Source organism: Topomyia yanbarensis, chromosome 3, assembly GCF_030247195.1.
Source record: "Topomyia yanbarensis strain Yona2022 chromosome 3, ASM3024719v1, whole genome shotgun sequence".
Taxonomy (NCBI): Eukaryota; Metazoa; Arthropoda; class Insecta; order Diptera; family Culicidae; genus Topomyia; species Topomyia yanbarensis.
This window is the reverse complement of record NC_080672.1, coordinates 311,396,689-311,423,056: the sequence shown is the minus strand read 5'-3', so window position 1 is coordinate 311,423,056 and position 26,368 is coordinate 311,396,689. Positions and strand designations below refer to the sequence as shown.

At 38.3% G+C, this 26,368-nt stretch overlaps 1 protein-coding gene across 1 annotated transcript in view; it reads right to left on the bottom strand.

The window, feature by feature from the left end:
- LOC131693077 (bromodomain-containing protein DDB_G0270170) overlaps positions 1-26,368 on the bottom strand; it is a 505,027-nt gene that overhangs the window by 6,881 nt on the left and 471,778 nt on the right. The window contains exon 6 of the mRNA XM_058980586.1: positions 6,889-7,084. Within this exon, the coding sequence (XP_058836569.1) occupies positions 6,889-7,084 (196 nt within the window). The remainder of the gene's footprint in view (positions 1-6,888; positions 7,085-26,368) is intronic.

Sequence of the window (26,368 nt, the reverse complement as noted above, 5' to 3'; positions counted from 1 at the left end):
CATAAAAATACAAACATATCAAACTTCGGAGCTTATTAGGAAATACTAAGCTTGGCAAGAAATTTGCAGTTGCGTCAAACGAAGTCAGATTGATGTCACAATCGGAATTTTGAACCAGGTAACTTATCTCAAAGATACGTCAACTGAATCTTTTCAAGGTCCAGATTTAGTATCGTGATGTTATGCAAAACCAGTTTTTAGGTAGTATCGGTCAATTTTGTGCCCGAAGACTACTATACTTTAAACTGCCCAGCACTTAAGTCAATCAAAATATATCGTTATGAAACAGCGCATTGAAAAATTATCCTGAAAACTCAACATAAGGGTTAGGTATTTTTACATAGAATGTGTATGCAAAGTATGAAATAAATCGGTCAAGTAGTTTTTGAATGGCAGCTAACACCGTAAATCGTGTTTTTTTTTCAGAGACGTTCCAAAAAAAGCTGCGTCACCAAGTCGCTTGTCGATATTTTTGCATAGATTATTACAGAATGTTATTGAATAATTATAATGCACAAAAGTTTTGATCAATTCGCTTCACTCAAATTTCAAAAAAATCACAGAAAAAGTGTTTTTTTCACGCTGAAAACCCTCCCTCCATCTCCCTTAATGAATTCGCAGTTGATTCGTGACATACAGGAATGTAGGACATGTAGGAATTGTATGAAGACCCTACTAATACTGAGGACCTATCCAGTTAAGAGTGTGAAAATTAGAAGAATGGCTTATTACAAAACCTCCATACCTCGATACCAATAAGCCATGGCAATTTGCGTCAAACACGAGTTTTCAAACATTATCTTATCAATTCCATTATCCACTCATATTTGCTTTTACAATTGCGGATAACGATGGTGTATTCATCTTAATTGGCATTTCTTTTTTTTATTTCGATTATAGATGTTTTAACCTTAAGGTCATTCGCCTCTTCGGGTTAGAAAAATCTCTTACGAAGAATTTCTAACCCTATGCGCGGGGTCGGGAGTCGAACTCTGGTGCGCTGCGTACAATGCAATCGATTTACCAACTACGCTACGCCCACCCCCTCCCATTTCTTTCATCACTGGTGGGGCTGGCTGTTAGTTTGGAGACACTCCCCAGATTTATTGCTAAATTGAAGCTTGTTAGGCTTAGGCTGTTAGTTGTTTAGCAGACAGCTTTAAAAACTGTTTGTTGCGTTGATTATTTTCGACGATTCTTGGCAACTCCCACGCAGAGTTTTCTATTGTTTACTATCTGTATTTACAGTACAGTTCTGGCCTTGATACATACATAGCGTGTACCTCGAGAGCTCAGAATCTAAGAGATCCAGATAAACTCATCGGTTCATATTTATAGAATTTAAAAGTAGTTGAATCCTGAATTCGAGAGATCGAAGTGTCCAAATTAGAAAAAAAAACCCTAGTTATGAACATTTTAATTGTATGGGTACGGGTTCCTCAGACCCCCGCTTATTGTATCTTCAATTTTATTCCAACTTTGGAAAAAACATTGAAATTTCATGGATTTAAATTTGAAAAGATGCCTGGATATCCACACTTAACGGTAAATAATTATTTACTACGTCAGCATTTTGCTCATTTTTATATTTACGTTTCAAAAGGCAGAAATAGGAAGCATGGTTCTTTTACTTCGCGTAGAGTATTACCATTAGATCAGATAGAACTGTTTAATTTTACTCTTTTGCATTGTACACTTACTACCTGATTTGATCTAGTTGGAGTATTTTGGAATAATTTAGAAGATTAAGTTTCTTCTTCTTTTAATTATATAATTTAATGAAATGATAAACTGCCGTCTTTTGTACTCATTTAGCAGCAATAGCCACAATTATTGAGGTTATTAGTGAATTTCATCCGTTAAGACATTTTCCAGATTTCCAACAAGTGAAATAAATCTCTATAATGACAAATTTTGTCCTAAATAGATTTGAATATAAGAAGGAATCCGGAAATATTTTGACCTAGCGAGATTTCAACATTAGTTACGTTATGCTATTTTTCTCCTTAGTGGGGAAAAATTTAGGTACCGTAAACCGGGGTGACATTGATCATTTTTCGAAGTAATCGTTACATATTTTTAGACGCAACACATTTTTTTCGAGTTTAATATTTTTAAACCATGTACTGATGTATGGAGAACAAGATTGTAAGGTTTTACCTAAAGTGGCCCGTTTACAGCTATTTTTTTTTAAATGATTTCAAGTTGAAGTCCGTTTTCGTGTTCGGGGGTGACTTTGATAATCTGCATGTTCACCCACATTAAAATATTGATGTCAATGCTTTTCATTCAAATGTTTGTTGAAACTTATGCTGGAAAGATACTTATTGTTAAATAGATTTTAATTAGTATTATACAAAGTATTTCAATGTACTGTAAAATTCGAGTAACCAAAATTCGTATAATTTGTGTCCAACTAGAATAAAAGATTCTGAAAACTTTTAAAGCTGCTAAAATTGTTTTGTTTCAGTTTTTTATCAATATACAAAAAGTTTCATTCATTTTAACAGGTTGGAATATTGAACAATATAAAAAAGTTGAGAATTTTAGCTTAAAATAATTTGAAATTATTGCCAACTAGTTTCACAAAAAAGTATTAAAAATAAACAAACTCTTAAAACTAAATTTAGCATATCCCAATCTAAAGGAAAATAAAAACTCGCTTGTAATTTATTACTCTTGCTCAAATCTGAGATTTATTTGTTTTATAAAAAATAGACACTTTACGAAGCTTCGTAAAAATCAGGTGAAGTCAAATTTCAGTTTTTTGTAGTTTTTGTACCCAAAAACCGAACAATATACTCAAAAAGTATAACAAATCAGTATTTTATATGTTTAGAGTAAAAATCAATTCAAATTAAAATGATTCGGTAGACTATTCTGGTTTAATAAGCGATCTACGAAAAAAGTTTAGAGTGATCATAGTCACCCCGGTTTACGGTAATACCTATTTTTTCTCCCCTAAACCCTAAGCAGAAAATTGTGTTAACCCACACTTACGCGGTAAAGGTACAAAACCTATAACTAAATTGGTTATTAAATTTGCGTTTAGACTTCGTCTCATTAGAATCTGACACTAACTTAGTGACAGGAGCACAGGACTACGGTAGCACCGGATTGAGGCTAGTTCCCAATAACGAAAACACTATTTGTGATTCTGAACACACCTCCAATCGTGCGTGATGTCCCGCAAGTATTACGCAGGACTAGGAGTTTGCTCAGAAATACAAATAGTGTTTTTGTTGTTTGCAATTAGTTCCAAACTGGTGTTAGCTTAGTCTTCTTAGTGGAGAAAAAATGGTAGGGTGATGAGCCCATTATCGCTATGTTTCTATTATCACGCTACCCATTTGAAGCCGTTGGTTAGAGCAGTGTCTGCCATCTTTGTTTAACGCATTGAGTCAAATGGTAGCGCAACAATAGGGGCACTCGATTCGTGTTTTCGTTTCGCTCAAACACGAGAATTTCACTGTTTTCAGCGCATGTATGTTATTATCTTGATACTTAACAACGAAGCAAAGCTGTTGATGCCAATTTGTGCGTATTCCATTGTTTGTAGGCCGAGTAATTAATGAATCAGTGAGGCGCCCTCCTTAGTATGGTGAAAATAGGCACTTCACCCTATTTACCCAAATTTTTCTCCACCAAGGCGAAATATAACATGATGCGTTAGAGTGGCTCGCGGTTGTATGGGTAAACTTCAATGATTTAAACTAGCGGACACAGCACTTTTTGAGTTCCTTTTGTGGTCTCAAATGCCTGTGCAATTTGGTAGCGGTTGGTTGCTTCCCGGATCTGCGCATTGCGTTCAAAGTTTGCATGGGATTTTATATGGGAAAATCAATTATTTTGCATTTACGTTAATAAAGATCGCTATTTCACTGAATATGAAAAACCATCTTTATAAAACTATAATTCAAACGTTTGTTAACAACTTTGTCGAAGACCGTAACTAGCTACGATAACGATTTAAAACTTATGGTAAAATCCTAGAGCAGAAATTGATTACTTTTTGCAACACTGCCGGTGCACCACCGACATCGACATTAAAAAATTAGATAATTAGAAAATATTCATCGCAGAGACTTGGTAGCTTCGAATGAAATGCTCAGAATGAATTGCTGAATAACATAGACGTAGTTAGAAAATGAAAAGAAGAGTGGGGGGGCTTGTGTACTCCCCAGTCCCTTTTTAGATTGCTTTGTATAAGACAAATAATCATTACGTCCTTGTAAATGTCAACGACTGAACTTTCTTAATATTTTGATTGACCCAAATATGAATCATATTACAATCTTTGTTGTAGGAAATAACATTTACAATATTTAGAATTTACACCTACCAATTTATGTGTTGTTTTCGCGGTATAAACCTGCGTTGAAGATGTGCTTCTTATGTTATACTAAACTATCTAAAAAGGGAACTGGGGAGTACACAAGCCACACCCTCTCTTCTTTTCATTTTCTAACTACGTCTATGTTATTCAGCAATTCATTCTGAACATTTCATTCAAAGATACCAAGTCTCTGCGATGGCTATATTCTCATTTATTTAAGTTTAAAGTATCGGTGTCGTGGTGTACTGACAGTATTGGAAGAAATAATGAAATTATGCATTTGGATTGAACCATAAGTTTTAAAATCATTATAACTATTTTTTGAAAACTCGTAGCTAGTTACCGTCTTCGACAAAGTTGTTAACCAAGGTTTGAACTGTAGTTTTATAAAGCTGGTTTTTCATGGTGAATGAAATAGCGATCTTTATTAACATAAATGCAAAATAATTGATTTCTCCATATAAAATCCCATACAAACTTTGAACGCAATGCGCAAACCCGGGAAGCAACCGACCGCTCCCAAACTTTGCATAGGTATTTGGGACCACAAAAGGAACTCAAAAAGTGCTGTGCTGAAAAATGTTATATTCGAACCACTCTAATGATGCATATTGCATTGGCTTGTTAAGCCAAACCAAGCTTTGTTTCCACTTAATTAATTCTCATCAGCTCAATCAGAACTCCTTTTCTTGCGGGAAATCGCGTTGGACTAGGGCAGTGATTCTCAACCTGGGGTCCGCCGACCCCCAGGGGCCGTGAAGTCGTTTCTGGGGGTCCGTGAAGAAAAGTATGTTTTCCGAGAGCATATTGAAATTTTAAGTCTTGTTTCCTAATAAACTGGAAATAACATATTGATAGCATACAAAATCGATGTTTATCCGTGGGGGTCTACAGCAACCTAGCGTCATTTCTAAGGGGTCCGTGATATGAAAAGGTTGAGAACCGCTGGACTAGAGGTTTGCTCAGAAGCACATATAGGGTTTTCGTCTTTTGGAGCTAGCGTCACCACGGCGCACAGTGGCTGGAGGCAGGCCAAAACCTCAAAAAATTATTCTTGAAATATTGATATTTTATATTTTCCCTAAATTTCTCATGTATTGAGTGATGTATATTCAAAATGTTTTGATCATTGGATAAGAACACGATTTTTAACATCAGTTTAAACGTAACAAAGGTCGGACTTTTTAATGATTTTCATTTCCGAAACCACAATTGCTCTGTTCTCTTCAAATGTATGTTGCTCTTTTGATTTTGGTCCGATTTTAGCACAACTAGTTTCCTTGTGTAGAGGAACGAAAGACCTTGGTTAATGATTAAAATACATTCGGTAAATTTGCTTGGAACTATATGTTTGAGGTGGTCAGATCAAAAATACTTTTTACACTAATGTATTCTGCATTCTGTAATCGGAATCATTTCGGAACGGTCACATAGTATACATTCTATAGGAAATAACCTCTACTTTTCGAATATCATGGTCTCGTTCTGCGCCTAGGTGCGCAAAAAGGTTTAAGGAGATTTTGAAGCTTTGTTGCTGATATGGAGGTGCATGGTGTTTTGTGTAAAATAGTTAGACAATCTACAGTAAACCAACACGTTATAGAATGGATTTAAAGTAGTGTCCTTAATTTTTTATGATATTGCTGACATTGGTGAACAGTAACGGAAAATCTATCATGAACGGGATCATAGTTATAAGAAAGGTTCAATGACACTGTATGGAAAAATGCATTTAATATTTTACTACTTTTAACATCAAAAATGAGCGCAGCACCTCAAAATTAGCTTAAATTGTGATTTTCAGCCAAATTAGGTAACATCCGACTTTTGTTTGAAGATCCGCCACTGTGCGGCGTTAGCTTAGACCTGTCACTAAGTTAGTGTCGGATTCTGATGAGATGAAGTCGAAACGCTAATTTCATAACTAATTTATTACTTGCGTATTTTTCAAATTATGCCAATTTCGTTATTTATACGATCATAACAAATTTATCAGTCTTCTCATATCATTAAAATTTCTACGGTAGTTTTGGTTTAATTTTCAGATATTGATCCATATTTTCAGTTTTAAATACGATCAGTAAGGATTCTTAGTGTCAGATCATAGAATGAATCCTCCAATAATCCTGTACGCTATAAACTATTTACAAAGTCAAGTTTCGCTGGGGAATATTGTTGGAATACTTTACTTTTTGTACCTTACCATCTCCGTAGTTCGCGTTACTGCCATATGCCTTCCCCTAGACGTTTGGAGCTTACTCCATACTATATGTCACGTGCCATTTATGTGACTCTAAATATTAGAGGGAGATTAAAAAAACATAAAACCAAATACAATGTTTCGATAACAACTGTATAGCATATAAATATTCATCCAATAAATCGACGCAATCCCCTCTGGGGCATTTGCAAAAAACAATCTGGTTTCCGGCCATTTGACCTTTTCGAATGTATTCCTATATGTTGAGGTAAACAAAAAAACAAATATAAGCTTGGTCAGCTCTGATATTCATCAGATAGCAATAAATTTCCGGCGTCTGAATTAAACTTACCTACGGAACTGATCAGATAGGTGGCCGGCGGTTTTAGGACACTCCGCGCGTACGCACTTCGAATGATTTCGAGAGCGCACGGTTCGGCCGTTATCAGCAGCATTCCGGGCGATATGTGTCCGAGATATTTCAGGACTTTCGTTGCGGCCGCTAGCGGGGCATTCCACCAGCACTGCAGGTTTGCCGAGAGAAAATTCTGAAAGTGGAAAGTAAAGGAAGGCGGTTATAGGATAATCGGTTTAATTTACGCTGGTTCTTCCGGGAGGGAATGTCCGGTTCAGAAATGTGTACTGACGTTGTGCCTAGACTACGGAGAATGATGTAATAGAGGGATGCGGAACGGGGTGCGTGATTTGCATCTATAATCAGTTGTGGCGGCTATAAAAGGGTGGCTGGTATATAGGATCAATTATGGTGATGCCAGTTTGTTTGAATTGAGTACTGAACGATATTGTATACTGTTATGTTATGTTATGTTATGTTTCGATTGCCGCAAGGTTCTACTGTATCGGTTTTGTTGGCTATTTTCGGCAAATTAAGGACTAAGGGAAACGAAAGCAATGAAATTGAAAGACGGATAGGTATTCTAGAGCGAAGCAGCGGTAAAACATGCTAATGAGTTATGTTCTATCAAAGACCATGTGGTAAACTTGGGTACAACACCCAACTCCTACTTAGCAGAAGGCAAAGGACTCTTCACATTTCCTTTCGATCATGTCCATATGAGCCTGCGTAGTCCTACTTTTCCGTTCTAAGTTTATAACTGGTTCGCTCTAGAATACCTATTCGCTTTCAATTTCATTGCTTTCGTTTCTCTTAGTCTTAAATTTTTCCGAAAATAGCCAACAAAATCGATACAGATATTGTATACTGTTTATAATATCTCTAAGGGTAGTAATCTCATTTTATCCCTACAACTCTTGTCCCAAAGCAATTTTATATATTACCAATCGTCAGAGCTTCAATCGGCTTTTGTTTAATAACTTTTTCCACGGCCATCGGTCTTCAAGACTTTGTTTCCTTAATTTTCTAAATAAAACATATCATTTCAGGAGGCAATGAACGACTTCTGGAGCAATTTTTGGTAAAAGTCAATTTCCTCTTTAAACCGGGGCCACAAACAAATGGTTTCACCGATTGACTTTTGATTTTGTACAAATGTTCTAGTACACAAATGGTCGGCGTTCAGTTACACCGGACTAAGTGACATAGTGTTGATTTTGATCTCAAATAAAAGCTGCTATGATTGCTCAGAACACGCTTTATATGTATCGAAAGCAGATCTTCTTGTGCCACACCACAGAAAGCCCAGTTCAGCTGCTTCTAAGATTAGTGCATTAACAGCCATCCATACTAACATTTAGTTTCAACCGCCTGTTAAACATCAAATGCACACTGAGAAAAATGAACATGAGCCTGATGACCGTACAATTCGTAGATGCTACTCAATGAGCCTGGGAATTGCATCCTCAATGAGCACGATTCGAGAGTTCTATACTTTGAAATGGTAAAAAATCGCCGGTCTCGTCGTTACAGTCATCGCGGAAAAAACGTAACAAACGTAGTTTTGGATACCATGTGTACCTCTGCATCTTCACGTTTGCCAAGGGAACAAGTTTTTGTTAGTAGGATGAGATAAAAAGCGAAAAAATCTGGATTCACCTTGATAAGTGATACGATCTATGCAACTCTCAGAAGTATTATCATGTGTTCATTGCTCTGGGCAGTCGGCTGCCAAGAATTTAATAAAGATTTATCGTCTGTTGAATTAATTAGTCAATATTGTTCGATAACATATCGAAAATGAACATTCTTTGTAAGACAGTGCGGCGAGACTCCAATGTTGGAAAATCGCACAAAGCATTTCTGAACGCGCTCTAACCGATCGTTTTAAACGGTGTTGTATGGCTCCCATACTTGTGCAGCATGCTCTAAGGTGCTTCGAACCAGTGTGTAGAATAAAGATTTTCTCCGTTGCTGCAGTGATGTGGTCGGTGAAATGAAGGTTTTTGTCGAATAACACTCCCAAGTCATGGATAGTATCCACCATCTCGATGAAATAGGCTTGAAGGGTATAGTCGCAACGCTTTGGAATTGCCAACCACCCGAAAATTATCACCTTACATTTATCTGCAAGCCATTCAGCGATCAATATTCCTCTATATAGACTATATCATCATGAAGCGCAGCGGAGTCGAGTCCTGAGGCAATTAGAGAATCATTGACCACTGTGCGCCGGTCGTGTTTTTCGCTCCTCGTATACGTTGAATTTAATACGAAACATTTATCTTTCCTGTTGATAAAAAGTGTCGAACTGCAGCAATTACTTTATGCGTTATATATCCTGTGATTGTCAAAGTGCAAAACGAACGCAATTCTACGATATTTTGCAAAATTGTCTGATTTATCTATCGAGGTGCCATTGTTCGTTTGATCGAAGCGTCGCTATTGTTATTTTTCTGTACAGAATGGTGTGCGAAGTGTGTGATACGGCGATCGATTGCAAAGTCGATATTATTATTGTGTGCCAAGGAAGCTGCTGTAAACGATTTCATGCTCAATGTGTGGGATTGAACGAGGCTAACATCAATGCACTCACCAAAAATATTATCTGGTTATGCGATAGATGTTTGGAAGCATTTATTGAAACTGTCGCTACCTCGCTGACTGAGTCGCCAGAGCCAAACCCATCTTCAAACAATATCGAGTATGAGGTGGCTTATATGAAATTAAAAATCGATGAAATTCAAAGCACATTATCTAAACTATTGCCACAGAAGCGTTCATGCCCATTCAATTCTACCCCGGTTTCGTCTGTGGATCCACCGAACGAATCGAGGAATACAAGTCGGATTGATTCACCAACCGGTAATGCACATAGAAGTGATATGGAGTTCTCTTTGTTCCTGTCGAATATAGAACCTCATGTTACCGAAAGCGAAGTGAGAGCCTTAGTTACTCAGTGTCTCGGACTCAATTCAACTGATACAACTGACATCAAAAAACTTGTTCCCGGATGGAAATCAGTCGACGATATTGATTATGCGTCGTTCAGGATAGGGCTTGATGGAAAGTGGAAGCCACTAGCCCTGCAGGCGACTATTTGGCTTCGAAACGTCCGCTACCGTGAATTTGTCAACCGAAACAACACGACGTGGAAACCTGGATGTTTTTTTTTTTTTTTTAATTCGTTTATTTGATAAGGCAGGTTTGCGTTAGCTTAAAGGTGCCAATTTTGTTTTGTTTTACATTTTAAATTACTTAAAACTAGGGGCTTACATATTGATTTTTGATATTAAACTAAGGCTAATTTATAGCTATACATATACACAAGGGGGTAGTATAATTTTCGTAAGATTAGAGGGGTCATTTAGTTTTTATGGCAATATGGTTTGACATTTTTAGCAATGAGATTATTGGAGCAAATAATGTTTAACTAAGGGGGAAAATTTTTACGACTATCTTAAAAGTAGAAATAATTAGAGGGCGTAATTAAATTTTGTAAAGATTCGGAGACATTAATTAGAGTTATTTTATGTGGTAGTAGAGTTGGGCATTTTCAACGAGATCATATAATATAATAGTTAAAACTAGAAAAGGCAAGAAGAGCTAAATGCTTCATGAAGATATTTGGGGGGGGGGGGGAAGGGGTGTTACTTCTGTGTATAAGAGTCAGGGGAAGTAGGGTGGACAAACATGGCAGGGGGAGAACATTATTTCAGTTTCAGACTTCGGGAGATCAACGGATGGATTACAGAATCAGGGTGGTCTTCATCAGGAAGAATCATGTACTGGGACGCCGGGTGGTCGTTCTCGAGATGGCAGGGGTTTCTCCAGACGATTTCGTAGTGCGGCTCAGATGTTGATCGGCTACATTTCGAGTTGTACGTGTGATGTTCGTGCTTTAGGTCCCGTGTTTGTTGGCTCATTCGACAGGGATGTTTTGTGTCGCCTTGGAGTCGCATCAAACCATCGTGGGTGTATGGTACAGGTGGAAGAGAGCGCTTCTGAGAATGATAAGGAAAAAGGGGCAGTTAAAGTTGGATATTGATGGTTTTTATGAAGGTGTATAAAAGGGACATATAGAGGACATCGCGGCTTGCCAGCACATCTCGAACCGGGACGTTGGTTGGTCTTCCTCGGGCCCGGAGGGTATCCATTAGCCGAGACCTAGCGGAACTATACTCGGTGCACGCCCAGACAATGTGCTCGATGTCGTGATAGCCGTCGCCACAAGCGCAGATACCACTATCCACGAGCCCAATACGCCGGAGATGTGCATCCAGCGTGTAATGGTTTGCCATGAGTCGGGACATCACACGAATGAAGTCACGACCCACATCCATCCCCTTGAACCAAGGTTTCGTCGATACCTTAGGGATTATCGAATGTAGCCACCTTCCCAGCTCTCCACTGCTCCACGAAGTTTGCCAACTTTCGAGGGTTCTCTGATGAGTAATACTGAAAAATTCGCTGAAGCAAATTGGTCTTTCGTAAACGTCTCCTTCTAAGGCACCCACCTTAGCTAAGGAGTCTGCCTTCTCATTGCCCGGAATGGAGCAATGAGAAGGGACCCATACCAAGGTAATCTGGAAAGAGTTGTCAGATAAAGCACTCAGTAGCTCCCGTATTTTCCCCAAAAAATACGAGGAGTGCTTTCCATGTTTCATCGAGCGAATAGCGTCAATAGAACTCAGACTATCCAAGACGATGAAGTAATGGTCTGCGGGTAATGTGTCAATGACTCCAAGGGTATACTGAATAGCAGCTAGTTCTGCGGCGTAAACTGAAGCAGGGTCACTGAGTTTGTAGGAGGCGGTGAACTTTTGATTGAAAATACCGAAGCCAGTGGACCCTTCGAGGTTTGATCCGTCAGTATAAAACATCTTAGAACAGTCGACTTCTCGGAATTTATTATAAAAAATATTTGGAACCACTTGTGGGCGTATATGGTCCGGAATTCCAATAATCTCATCTTTCATGGATGTGTCGAAGAAAACAGTAGATTCAGAAGTATTTATGAAATGCACACGGTTGGGATTGTAAGAAGAAGGATTAATATTTTGCGCCATGTAGTCAAAGTACAGGGACATAAAACGGGTCTGAGAATTGAGCTCAACAAGCCTTTCGAAATTTTCAATCACCAACGGGTTCAAGATATCGCATCGAATGAGCAATCGATATGAGAGTTCCCAAAATCGATTTTTCAGCGGGAGAACGCCCGACAGGACTTCGAGACTCATCGTATGGGTCGACTGCATGCACCCTAAGGCGATACGCAAACAACGATACTGAATTCTTTCGAGTTTGATGAAATGTATGTTCGCGGCGGATCGAAAGCAGAAGCATCCGTATTCCAGTACCGACAGTATCGTTGTTTGATACAACCTAATTAGGTCTCCTGGGTGGGCACCCCACCACGTTCCGGTTATTGTACGAAGAAAGTTGATCCTTTGCTGGCATTTCTGTTTCAGATACCGAATATGGCATCCCCAAGTACCTTTCGAGTCGAACCAGACCCCTAGATATTTTACTGTGAAGACCTGAGCTATAGTTTGACCCATTAATAGAAGCTGTAGTTGTGCTGGTTCACGCTTTCTAGAAAATACAACTAGCTCAGTTTTCTCCGTGGAGAATTCGATACCCAGCTTAATAGCCCATGCAGACAAATTGTCCAAGGTATTCTGTAATGGTCCTTGTAGATCGACAGCTTTGGGTCCCGTAACAGACACCACGCCATCGTCTGCAAGTTGTCTTAACGTGCAGGAATTGTCAAGACATTCATCAATGTCGTTGACGTAGAAATTGTATAACAGGGGGCTTAGACATGAGCCCTGGGGAAGGCCCATGTAGCTAAATCGTGATGTCGATAAGTCACCATGCGAAAAATGCATGTGCTTTTCCGACAACAAGTTTAGTAAAAAGTTGTTTAAAGTCGCTGAAAGACCATGCTGGTGCAGCTTCTCTGAAAGAATGTTGATAGAAACTGAATCAAAAGCCCCCTTTATATCTAGGAACACTGATGCCATCTGCTCTTTACTAGCATAGGCCATTTGAATTTCGGTTGAGAGCAACGCAAGACAATCATTCGTCCCTTTGCCTTTGCGAAAGCCAAATTGTGTATCTGACAGTAAGCCATTTGCTTCGACCCAATTGTCGAGGCGGGATAGGATCATTTTCTCGAACAACTTCCGGATACAAGATAGCATTGCGATCGGTCGATACGAATTGTGGTCGGAGGCTGGTTTTCCTGGTTTTTGGATGGCGATGACCTTCACTTGCCTCCAATCGTGTGGGACAATGTTAGCCTCAAGAAACTTATTAAATAAGTTCAACAAGCGTCTCTTGGCAGAGTCTGGCAGATTCTTCAACAAGTTGAATTTGATTCTGTCTGGCCCTGGAGCTTTATTGTTACACGACAAGAGAGCAAGTGAGAACTCCACCATCGAAAAAGGTGTTTCGTTCGCGTTATCGTGACGGGACGCGGCGCGGTAGATCTTCTGTGCCGGGGCGGAATCCGGACAAACCTTCTTGGCGAAATCGAATATCCAACGGTTTGAATATTCCACGCTCTCATTAGTACTGTTTCGATTTCGCATACGTCGGGCTGTTCCCCAAAGAGTGCTCATCGATGTTTCTCTCGTTAATCCGTCGACGAACCGGCGCCAATAACCGCGTTTTTTGGCTTTCATCAAACTCTTCATTCGCTTGTCTAACGTCGCGTACTGTCGAAAACTAGCGGGTAACCCGTCGTTCCGGAAGGTCTTAAACGCGGCGGCCTTCTCTGCGTACACGTCTGAGCACTCTTTATCCCACCAGGGATTGGGAGAACGTTTTTGTATGCTCGCGCCGGGTACTGGCTTAGTCTGAGCTTGATTCGCGCTGTCGAGAATCAAGCCAGCCAAAAAGCTGTACTCTTCCTCCGGAGGAAGTTCTTGAGTAGATTCGATGTTGTCGGATATCGCGGCAGCATAGCTCTTCCAATCGATATTTCGTGTGAGGTCATACGAAATATTGATTGTTTCCAATGGCCTTGAGCCGTTATTGATTGAGACTACGATCGGCAGATGGTCGCTACCGTGGGGATCAGGGATTACCTTCCACGCGCATTCTAACTTTAGCGAGGTCGAGCAAAGGGATAAATCTAATGCGCTTGGTCGCGCTGGTGGGGGAGGAATCCGTGTCATTTCACCCGTGTTTAGAATTGTCATGTTGAAGTTGTCGCAAATATTGTGAATTAAAGAGGAACGGTTATCATCATAAAGGCAACCCCATTCCGTACCGTGAGAGTTAAAGTCGCCTAAAACTAGTCGCGGTGATGGCAGGGATTCTATGATGTCATGTAGCCGGCGATGCCCAATCGCGGTGTTGGGGGGAATATATATAGAAGCTATGCAAAGATCTTTGCCTTTGATTGTTACTTGACAAGCGACAACTTCAATACCTGTTATCGAGGGAAGGTTAATTCTGTAGAAGGAATAGCGCTTTTTGATCCCCAAAAGCACTCCTCCATAGGGGGTGTCTCGATCCAGGCGAATAATATTAAAGTCGTGGAAGTTGAGATCTATGTCGGAAGTTAACCAAGTTTCACATAATGCAAATGCATCGCAACTCAAATTATTTATTAAAATTTTGAAGGAATCGATTTTCGGGATGATACTTCTGCAATTCCACTGTAGAACAGTGATCAAATCCGTGACCTCGTTCGATGAGTTAGCCATCGAAGGATACAATCGCTGAAAGGAGGGGCCATTTAGCAGTCAACTGCTTCAAAAATGTTCTTACTGTAGGGAGAAAAGCTAACAACAGACTTTTAATAGGATCAGTTATATTGAAAGTTTTTATTATCCAGTCCACAATGTCCGAGAGTTTGATAATTCCAGTGCCGCGATTATTCTCGAACTGAAACAGAGGAACACTTGGGATTTTTGATGTTCCGGGAAGTGCTGGGAACTCCTTCTCTGAGTTTAATCCTCCGAGACCAGGAGCTAATTGCTTCGGTTTGGTTGCAACACTTCCAATAGATGTGACTTTCTGAGTCCCGTCAAGGGATACCTTCTGGCCTTTACAACGAACTTTAGGAGAGGAAATGTTCCTCCTCTTCCTATAACTTCTAGGCGCCCTAGTAGATGTTCCCTCTTGTGGGTCATCAGCCTCGCCCTCGTTAGGAGGCAAGTGAGCATAGATGTTTGTTGAGGTTGGTGGTGTAGCTTTCTTTAGCATTTCTGCAAAAGAACGTTCGGATCGTCCAGCAAGGGAACGTTTTAGTTTATCCCCGCGTAGTTTGTACGCGGGACATGCCGAGATATCATGCAGATTCTCTGCACAGTAAGGACACTTCTCAGCATTCTTACTGCACGAATCATCTAGATGATTCTCCCCGCATTTTCCACAGCGGGCCTTATTGCTACAATGGGTGGCTGTGTGACCCAATTGTTTACACTTTGTGCAATTCATGACCCGCGGCACAAACAGACGCACAGGCAGACGAACCTTGTGCAAGAGGACGTAATTTGGCAAAGCGGTACCAGCGAAGGTCAACCGATAAGAGTTTGATTGGGGGTACGTTTTTGAACCATCCCCCGCATCTACTACTGAGTGCAAACGCTTGCACTCGAGTATTTTCACTGGCTGAAGTAAGCGGTCTCTAAAACGGCCAACCCCGTACTGCAGCAGATCCTCGCATGTCAAACTGTCATCGGTGACAACGCCTTCAGACTGTACTTTCACAGCTGGAATATACACGTGATAGTCCTTCGTAAAGTGCTCGCAGCAAGCAATATCGTTTGCCTGCTTTGAGTTAGTCAGCACGACCCTCAGCCTGTCTGAGCGGACCTTTTTTATTTCGATCACAGCCGAGAACCGTTCCGTTAGGTCTTTTGAAATCTGTAATAGATTCAGCGATTTTGTTTTGGGCCGAAAGAAGACCACAAAGGGACCGGTCGAGAGCTCTGGATATTGTTTGGGTCGGGGGAGAGCCTTAGGAGTCGACTCGATCTCCATTTGGCCATCCGGGGAGGAAGCCATCGACACCGTCAACGCACGGGGTCAGCACTTGCGCAGACGGGAAAAAGCCGTAAATGTATCAAAAAGGTAGATTTCACTTATCTGTATACTCGTTTCCCACGACGCACCAGTCCAGCTTAAATAGCTGGTTATTGTTCAATCCTCGCTTTACGAACAAAAGGTTGAGGAATGTGGCCTAACGGTTAACACACGCACAAAAGAAAATAAAAGTCCAAACCTCGAAGAGGCAGAGAATGGCAAAATAACCTTGAACGCGGATTACTGCACTGTTCTTTTTCCAACAGACCGAAAACAAAACACTTCTATCTCGATCGAGTGATGCGTAGAGACTGTGGAACCTGGATGTTGAACAACACATTACGACTATTGAAGGTTTTGATTATTTTATTTGTTTACAATTATTAGTGTTTATTTACTAATGACGAACTGTGAGAAGTGTTATATTTTTGTTTTGTATGAAATGTATTGTTAAAATTGTGTCCTGTATGAATTGTAAATTTTGTAATTGTAACTAGTATAAGGAACCACCATTGGGGCCAAGGGGCCTGTTGGTGCAAATAAATAAATATCAAATCGAACGAACGATTTTCAGATCATCAGCTTGGAGCAATTTTCCAGACGATGCGGGTGTAGTGATCGTTGATGAATAAGAAAAAGATAATTGGACCTAGGTAACTTCCTTGAGGCTCACCGGTTCGCGTTTCAAGGGCGCGCGAGATCGGCAGATCGCAAAATATGACCATCGTCGAATCGAACGAAACTTTACATTTGTGTTCGGTTTATGAATCTCTATGATTTTCTCTGGCAATATTCTAATACAAGGACAATTTTTCAAAAGGGCGTAGACGTTTCTACGTGCTATAATTTCAATTCCAAAATTCCAAATATCTCGAAAATTATCGCATTTTGCAAGATATTTGTTAAATGCATTTTGATTTAAAATGATACTTAGAATTATATTCTGTAATAAAATTACAGTTTTGTATGTCAATTAGTATGGAATTTAAAAACATGTATAAAGTTATTGTTAGAAAAACTTTTTTGCTGATAATTTCTCCATCATGAAATCACATTCAAAATGTTTCATTTCTCTTTAGGTTTTTGTTGACAAAATATAAAAAATTAGAAAAAATGGGTTTTGAAATTTTATCATGAATTTTTGTTTTTGCGAAAAATGACACCAAATTTTTTTCGTGCATTCATTCCCTGTAACTCGTTCTCAGATAGTTTTACTGTATAAAATAGTGTAATCGAACAAAACAAAATTGAAATTATTGCACGTAGAAACGTGTACGCCCTTTTAAAAAATTGCGCTTGATTCAAAATAATCTTATTGACTGTGGAAAACGTTTAGTCTTCCATGCCGGTTAAACCTGTAAAGTTTTATCGGAATCTAAGATGGTCGGTCACGATTTTAGAGATTTTCGGACGGATCTTCATGGAATTCCTCCTTAAGGTTATTCGCCTCTTTCGGGGTTAGAAAAATCTCTTATGAAAAATTTCTAACCCGGGACTCGAACCCATGTGTGCTGCGTACAAGGCAATTGATTTACCAACTACGCTACGCCCACCCCGACATGTGTACATCATTAAGTTCAAAGTAGATTGTAAATAAACTTTTCCAGAACTTTAGCCAGACACATTTCAGTAACGAGATTCCTCTGTAGTTTTCAAGATTGTGAGTGTGTCCAGCCTTATGGACAGGAACTACAGCAGCTTCTTTCCATACACTGTGAAAAACAATTTTCGAGATTGAAAGCTGGAAAATTGTGTTTACTGGTATCTTTAATACAGTCCCAGTTAGCGTTTTCTTTATCGCTATAAGACCACCACCTCCACGGCTTAGATGACTGGTAGAACAGTTGTGATCGCATCGGTAGCTTGCGTAGTTTGTCGATAGCTCGACGTTTAATATATCGCATCATGTAGCCAGATTTTGGTGAGAACGATAATGTCGTAATTGAAGGAAGTGAGGTAGTAGACGGACAGGAAATGATGTGCTGTATGCAACGCCATGCTATGAATCAACAGGTTTTCAGGGAGCGGATTATCATTTATGTATAGCAAAATACTCGCCTGAGAAGGAACTTCCGAACGCCATGCTGGGGCGATTGCGTCGGAGTGTTCGGGGGTTTTCGTAATATTGTACAACGGCCGTCCCGTTTTGTATGGTCTATTATCTAAATGTTTATAGAATATTATTGTAAACAAGTACGTAGTCAGAAAAAAATTTCGAATGGGACCCAAGAGTTTTGAAATAAAATATCGGATTTCAAAACATCAGCCAGAAGTGATGTTTCGATATACACTGACTTTGTTTGCGGTGTTTATATTATTTTTATGTATGTATATGAATTTAATTCATTAGAAGCCATACCGTTGAATATAATCACAGGGTGTCTTCGAAGGAATTGTTTGTAGAAATATTCCCCACAATATGATAAAAATTAAAATTAGGCATGGCTTACTATGATCGAACTAAAAAAATACGCTTTATACTGACGAGGTAGAAAGTTGGTTTCGTCGACAAAATTTTAGAAATGCTCATAATAAATAATTTTGCTGAAGAACTTGAACTTGTAGGACTAAAGGTTATCGATTTATAAAACGTTTTCTATGACAACCCCCTCAAATTCAGTTTTTTTAATTTAACTTTTTCCATTGAGACGTGCACGTTCCACGTTCCACGTTCAAGTCAAATGTGGAAGAATTAAAGCTAGATAATATTGTTGAAGACTGTACGTAAAAATACTAACTCGTTTCAAAGTTGTTAAAAAAAATTATATTTTTTACACCAACTTCAACTACGTATAAGAAAGAAAGGTGCAAACCAAAATGTACGAGCTGGCACTTTTTTCAAAGTCCATACTATACATAACAAAGTCTTGTGCATTTTGGTTTACACCTTTCTGTCACATACACTGTGTCATATACACTGTGGTGCATAATTGATAATTGACAATCAATATCATTTCAGGAAGTGTAAAAACAACACGTGTTGAAACTGATTTTATATATTTTATTACTAGTACGTTTATTTCAATATTCATATTTATACTGCGAAACAATAGAAATATAACAAAATGAAAATAACAAAACATAAAAAGCATGAGAAGAGCGTGTATTTGCTGTGCGAAATTGATTGGACAATCAGTAGAAATTAAATTTTGGCAAGCCAAAAGCTCACCCATTCTTTATCTACTTATGCATTCTGTAATGGGTATGTTTGTCGTTGTTTTTTATGACTACGGAAAGGCGCCGGGGTATTGATTCGACGAACTTTTAGTAATTTCGGGAAGAAGGGTATTCAACACAGCGTAACTCATATATAAACATTATTTTTTCATAAAACTACTAGATTCAATATCATCATTTTATTTGAAACACTTTTATGATTTCATATAAGAAATAAAATATATAAGAAATAAAGTAACGGTTATTGAGACGCGGGACATTTTCGCGGTTAAATCATTGCGGTATCTTATGTAGAACGCATTTTCTCGCGAAACATTTAGCTAAATGCGTAGCTGTTCTGCGAAACGCCGGACGTTTGGTCCCTTTATATAATTGAAAAATAATATGAAGTTCTCCATTGGATAAAGAGTTTTTCTAGCAACACTGCGGTGCATCCAGACATAATTTTCTCTACCGTGCTCTGGTATTTCCGCTACGCGGTATGATGTTCGTTTTTGCCTCACCGTTGTTATACCTACAACAGGAGTAGTGGGATGATAAATGAAAATATCAGCATATGTCTTGTACAAATGAAATGCTTTCGGGTGGCGAAATAACAACCATTTTCGGAATCGAATAGGGGTTGAAGTCAGCCTGTTGAAATGGTACACTACCTAAGTCCTTTTGCTTCTGCACGCGATGGTAATCACAGGGGACGAATAAAAGTAATGAATCATCTGTTTGGGAAACTGAGGTTGAGTTGCCGTCAACGTCTATAGAACCTAGCATTTTGGCATGCAGATAGCCGGTTTAAAACAGTGATAAAGGTACGCATTTCAAGGTTGAAAATTTAAATGGAACCTTGTTTTACAATGTTTGTTAGTATTAATGTTTATAGCAATTTATTGAAAAAATTCCCCTCTTTAATTATTTTTAAAATACTGATGTACCGATTTCATCCGTAAACCGTGACACCCATTTTCGCTTCAACAGCTCAAACCTTCATGTCTACGCGTAGGATTTCCCAATTCATCACAACAGTTTCTTGTCAAAGCGTCACAGTGGAATATCCGGCATAAGAAAAATTGGTTTCGGAAGAGAGTATTCAACCACAAGTTTATTTCCGTCGTCGAAATCAAGATTGTTACCCTCGCTCGAAAAGTGTAACTGCATGTTTTGAAGACATAGCGCTAGTTGTATGTACCTACATATATATTGTACATATACGTATTTTGATCTAAAAGGTAGAAAGAAATAAAGGGACAGCGGCGGTACTGACTAACAGCGATCCCATCAGCTGAATACGAAGAGCTCAACGCGTGGGGTTTGAGGCGAAATCCGATTATTTCAAGCCGTAGATAAGAACAGCAGATTCGCCTTGTTGGGATTTGTCATTTTTTGCAACAGTTGGGATGTCTGATATTTGTGTTGATGTTGGTAGTTGCAATGTGTAAATTAAAAGGCGCATGTGAATTGTACCTAAGTTTAGGCGTTTGTAGTATTTTACCTTTACCGTTGCGATGATATCCATAACAGTCCCACTTGCTGTGAATTTCCTATGCATATGGAACTGACTTATGCGTATCACGGTACTTCGTGGGGCGGAGAAACCAATCACTCTGTTCTTACATAGAACTAATTGTTCATTGGACAATGTTTAGTCTTCCTTTAGCTTTCGTAAGGTTCAAGACACGTTGGTTTCAAAAGAACCATTGAATGAGGTCGATATTGTTTTCTCCGTAATTTAGCATAACTTGAATCATAATTATTTAATAAATCGACTTATATTGGTGTGGATTTTCCCCGTGCTAACCGTGTTCTAGCTATATTTTAGGAATTTGAAATGAAAATAGGAAATTACTGATAGCCAATAAAAACGAGATTGTAGATTCGGGAAGACGTAGAAAATCACCATATCTGTTATTCATTTTAGTACAATCGAAAGAAAAAAAGGGCTTTGCTTTCATTGTTTTGTTTTGAATTGTTTTCAGTAATAAAGCAGCCAGGGAAAAGACCTATTCAATTTCATCGCTTATTGGACACATATGGGAATTTTTATCCCTACAGATAGGAGTATTTGATCGAGAAACCTGGCCGAAATGATTCAATTATTATATCGTTCATCCATTAAATCATCCCAACGGACTTACTTGGAGTTTCCGATGGCAATTTACGCCACAAGCTAAAAGGGAAAAACTTTAGTGTGCTAATCATTTTTATTCAAAAACAAACCACTACTACTTTTCTTCTTCGTGATCATCTTTTTTTTGCTGCTTTCAGCTCACTACACTATTCCGACATGTAACCACTGCGAGCAATAAGCTCCTAGCCATATTTTGCTCATCTGTTGCTCGTTGGTGCTCCACATCGAACTAGTTGCTCTTCTTCATGTGTTATCCAATACTCATTAGACTGCTGTACTGTCCGCCTCATGAACTTTCTGCTACGTTGTTGTCCAAATGCATAACGTCAATCAAATTTCAAAAGTTTTCTGTGATATTATTATGTTAAGTTACATAGTTTTAGAAGAAAGTTGAAAGTGAAAAGAATAATATAGGGTGAGGTGGGGCAAATCCGACTGTTGGGCAAACCCTCTGTTATCGCAAATCGGAAGCACTACGCTAACTAATATCAATGTTGTCATGTAGAGCATCGAAAATAATCATAATGGTGGCAGGACAACATTTTATTAGTCTACATTGAGATGCTCAATCGACAATAAGTGTGTTTTTATAATTTTTCATTTGAATTTTGTGCATCATTGACCACAGGATATTTCTGATTGCTAAAGTGATCGCATAAAAAATGTAATTTGGATTTCAATTCTATTAAAGTCCTACAAAGTGCATAGATGAATATAGTCCAACTTTTTCATATTTTTTGTTTAATTGCATCCTAATGAAAAATGACGCGGTGGGGCAAATCCGAGCTCTAAATAGTGGGGTAAATCCGACCGCTTTTTTGCTAAGAAAATGTTTATTTATCAAATTGAAATATATTTTTGTTATTTTTAGCACAATGGTAATGTGCTTTTATTATTTTTTGCGCAATGGTTCATAATTACAAACGAAAGACACAAAAACGTGATGAATATAGTATTCGTCCAGCAATTGCTCCGATGCAAATGGGAATATCTTTACGTGCTACTGCTTGTGATTTTGACATTCCAAGATTGACATTGAATTCCATTTTTTTCATGTTACAATTGAATAACATAACATTCATTGATTTTCCATTGAAAAACCATAAAATTTGGATAATATCTGTATTAAACCAACCAAAAACATAGGCGGGTTTACCTCACCATTTTTGAAAACAGCAAAAACGGACTTTTTCGTAAAACGCTTGTATCTCATAATTTTCCCAATATACAAATAAAATGCTATACATAGAAAGTTGCCCAGAAGTCTAACCTTTAGTTTGATCCGATGTAAAATGAGCATTTTACAGCCAAAACCATTTACTAGGTCTGATTTGCCCCACTTTACCCTATTCTTTTACTGACTGAATCAATCATTGGCAATAAAAATTGCTATTTTTAATCAAAGCAAGAAATGAAACTGTTCACTAGTAGCACTCTTTTATTTTAAAGTTTGTAACCGAAACTTTGCTACAGCTATCACTTCCGCTAGGCAACCTCATCTTTTTATCCATAGAGATTCCAAATTTCAATGGACTTGTACAGCCTATGATCGCAATTAGGCTCGTAGCCAGAATTTTATTTCGAGAGGGGTTTAAAAATTATTGCATAAATGTAATAATTCCGATGACTTGATATAGTCACTGGAAACAGAGAGTAATTATGAAAAGTTCTTAGTGAAAACAGTCCCAAAACTAAGACAATAGATACTAAAAACCCTAAAAATATGTTATCTGTTACCAGGCTATAGTGAAACGATGAATTGAACTTGATTATTATTATTAATTTACAAGATACAATTTTCTCTAGTTACAAAAATGAATATTCAAAAGTTCAATATATTCAGGGGTGCTTGAAAATGCAACGTATTCTAGACTACACGTTTACAAGGTTCTACACCGCAAAATTGGAATAATTAGAAATAATATCCAAAAAAACCCGTCTCACGAAACTTGTCACGCATTTGTTAATCAAATCGTGTTCCACCGAGATGGTGGACGAAACCTACGTCAAGGTTGTCTCCATGGATAGGAAGTGTGAAATCAAAGTTTACCGTTACGTAGAAGGTCCGAACAAAGTGAACGTCTAAATTTGCTTTAAATCTTCTGATCAGGCAGGTGATTTGTAGATGCGCAAAATAGCTTCAACTCAGGCGTCTTGCTACTATTATTAGTTCTATGACTTTACCCGAAGTTTGCGTTAACTTAACATTATGAAATTTTCAATTTAAATGATACTAATCATGTCGTAATTATAAAAATCTTGTGAAAAATGCACGTTTTGAAGAAATCCTAGATCCCTGAATATGGGTGAGCCACTGACATTACCTACCCATCTCTGCTCAGAGTTGGTTTGTTTTGAAGTAGAATACTTCTAACGTTTCAATATAGGGGTCCCGTTTCAAAATTTTCTGCCGGAATTTTACCCGATTTTTAAACGTGAATATCTACCGTTGTACTGAATGGAAAAAATAAGATTTTGTATCCAATTCGGTTGTATGTACAATTACTAAAAATAGCGGAAATAATGGATTCCATGATTGGTCGGTACAATTCGCTCAAAAAGCAAGCGTTGCTGGGACTGCCTCTTTTTCATCGAATAAACTGCGACGCGTATAAAAAGGGAACACAAGAAAAATTCGTTAGTTTGTGTTCTGACGTTGTAAGCGTAGCAGCTGCTGCGTTTCATGTCAGCTCACATTCTTTGATAGTAGGTAATAGATACCATGACTGCCGCCAGGAGCTGATAGCATTTCATTCTAATCATGAAATGACGTGCCAGTTTCAAGCATAACGGATACAATGGTGACACACCACAAAAAAGCAGAAAGTTTTTTTTCAGAGCTGAATAAATGGATTGGCGATGGGGTGGTTTAGTGTGAGAACCGCGCTCTCTTGTTCTTTAAATTATATTGCCGCCAGGTGCGTGTACATATAAATTCACCACGGCGCGCGTTCCAGAGCGCACCGTGGTGAATTTATCTGTGTTTCCTCTGGCAAGCCGTAGTGCGTACTGGTTGTTTCGTTGTGTAAAGGAGGTGGTGTTGGCTTATTGGATGCTGATATTATGATTTTTTGTTGATGATTTGATACGAGTTACTTCGGAAAGTTTATTTACGAGTTTATAGAGCATTTTTAGACTACCAGGGGAAACTTAAAATACTCGGTCCTCGGACCAAACGAAGAAGAAGTTTGACGTATCATCATGCTATAAACACATTTTCCATAAAACAGATTAATTGTATCCACATTAAGCCCGGTTTATTTTATGTGCGGCTAAATGACGCAATGTACATTTTACTTATTTTATTTGCGAATATCGTGGCTACACAAGTGAAAAGCTCCATTATTGTGAAAACTCCACTCTAAGATACCTGCTTGGTTAATGTTCGATCATATTATTATTTATGAAAACATGGGCTAAAACGCGCCTCCTAAGAAAATATGATCATAGTTTAGCTATAGAACATTAATCGGGAGAATTTAATAAATATCATTCAACCAACATTTCCCCCTGTAATCGCAATCATAACGCTTTGAAAATTTTTAATAATTCACAACAACAATGGGATACAAAGCTCGTTGGACTAATACGTAATTTTGTTTTTTGTCGAGATTTCACAAAAGTGTAGCTTTAAATCGTCTTAGGTTATGCAATTATTAGGTTTTCAAAACAATTGTTTTTTTTTAGATTAGAAAGATGGGTAGGTAATGTCAACGACATTACCGAAATGAAGTAGCATACATTTTAAGTTGTTAATACAAATGCTGCAATTTTTACTAATTTAAAAATTGCAGCATTTGTATTAACAACTTTTTTTTAAATAAGTTATATCGGTATTTCTAATGGAAATGGCGAAATAACGGTACAAGTATATACGAGTCTCTACTGTTGTCAAATGAATTGTTTCACTCTCATTAAATGCTATTTTCAGGGTTACCATATGAGGATAAATATGTTGGAATATTTTAGGTTTCGATGTACGTGTACCGATATTTCGGTATTTCCATCAGAAATAACGAAATAGTTGATTTTAATATAACCTATCAAGATAGTCAAAATTGTAGCATTCGCATTAACAGCCTAAAGTGTATTCTACTTCACTCCGGTTATGTCTCTGACATTACCCACCCATCTTTTTGAATAAAAATAATTAGCTCTTGATTTCTCTCTCGTTATTGTACATTTCCGTGTCATCAACGTAGTTGCTGCCTTTATGTTCGCAAACATCTGATTTCTTTCTTGCTTCTTGCCCTTACGAGTGTGAACTTCCTCAATGATGGTACTGGTTGTAGGTACGTGACGCAGCTTTTGCCATTGTCAATACGTGACTAATACAAAATAGATAGAAGCATCAATTGCCTTCTCTGAATTGTTTAACCATTTATTTAATATCCAAGCTTTTTAATATCAAACTTCAAAAATCGTTTTTTCGAAATGTGCTAAATGGCGCTGGTCATAAGATAGCACAACAAGGACGAACTGTTGATTTTATCGATTCATTCCAAAAATACATGGCTTGCTTAAATAAAATGATATATGCAGTAAGTGAATTATTCCTCGTATGTCTTCAACATTATTATCATACTGAAAAAAAATAAAGAGTTCAGAACATTAAGGGGGTGGGGGCTATTTCCCTCTGATAGCCAGTGCGCATACCAGTGAATAGAAGTGTTTGATGAAAACTCAATGCAATCCGCAAGTCGCTTGAGAAGAACTTCGCGGGCGAAGCTATCCATGTTGGGGTGGGATAGAACAAAAAAACAACTTCATCATTTGTCGTCACACTTTCGGCTCGAGTACGTTCGCGGCCCCCGGTTGCTTAGCTTTATTTTCTATGCAAACACAATGCTACATAGGGTAAGAAAAGTAACGTGTGAATAGCGAACGAACGGTTCTTGATGCGATTTTGTCCATGTTATATTCAAAGGCTTTACTGAAGTCTGTACCATGTTCTTCCATCTGGATTCAACTATCCATTGCATAATTGAATTTTAGTAAATTAGTAAAGTTCGAACGACCTCTAGAGAAACCATATGCCTAGGTTAGTTATCCTGTTTTTCGTTTGATGAAATATTTATACGTTAATGATTGATTCAAAAAGATTCGGGGCATAGGAAATAATGACAACTATGCAGG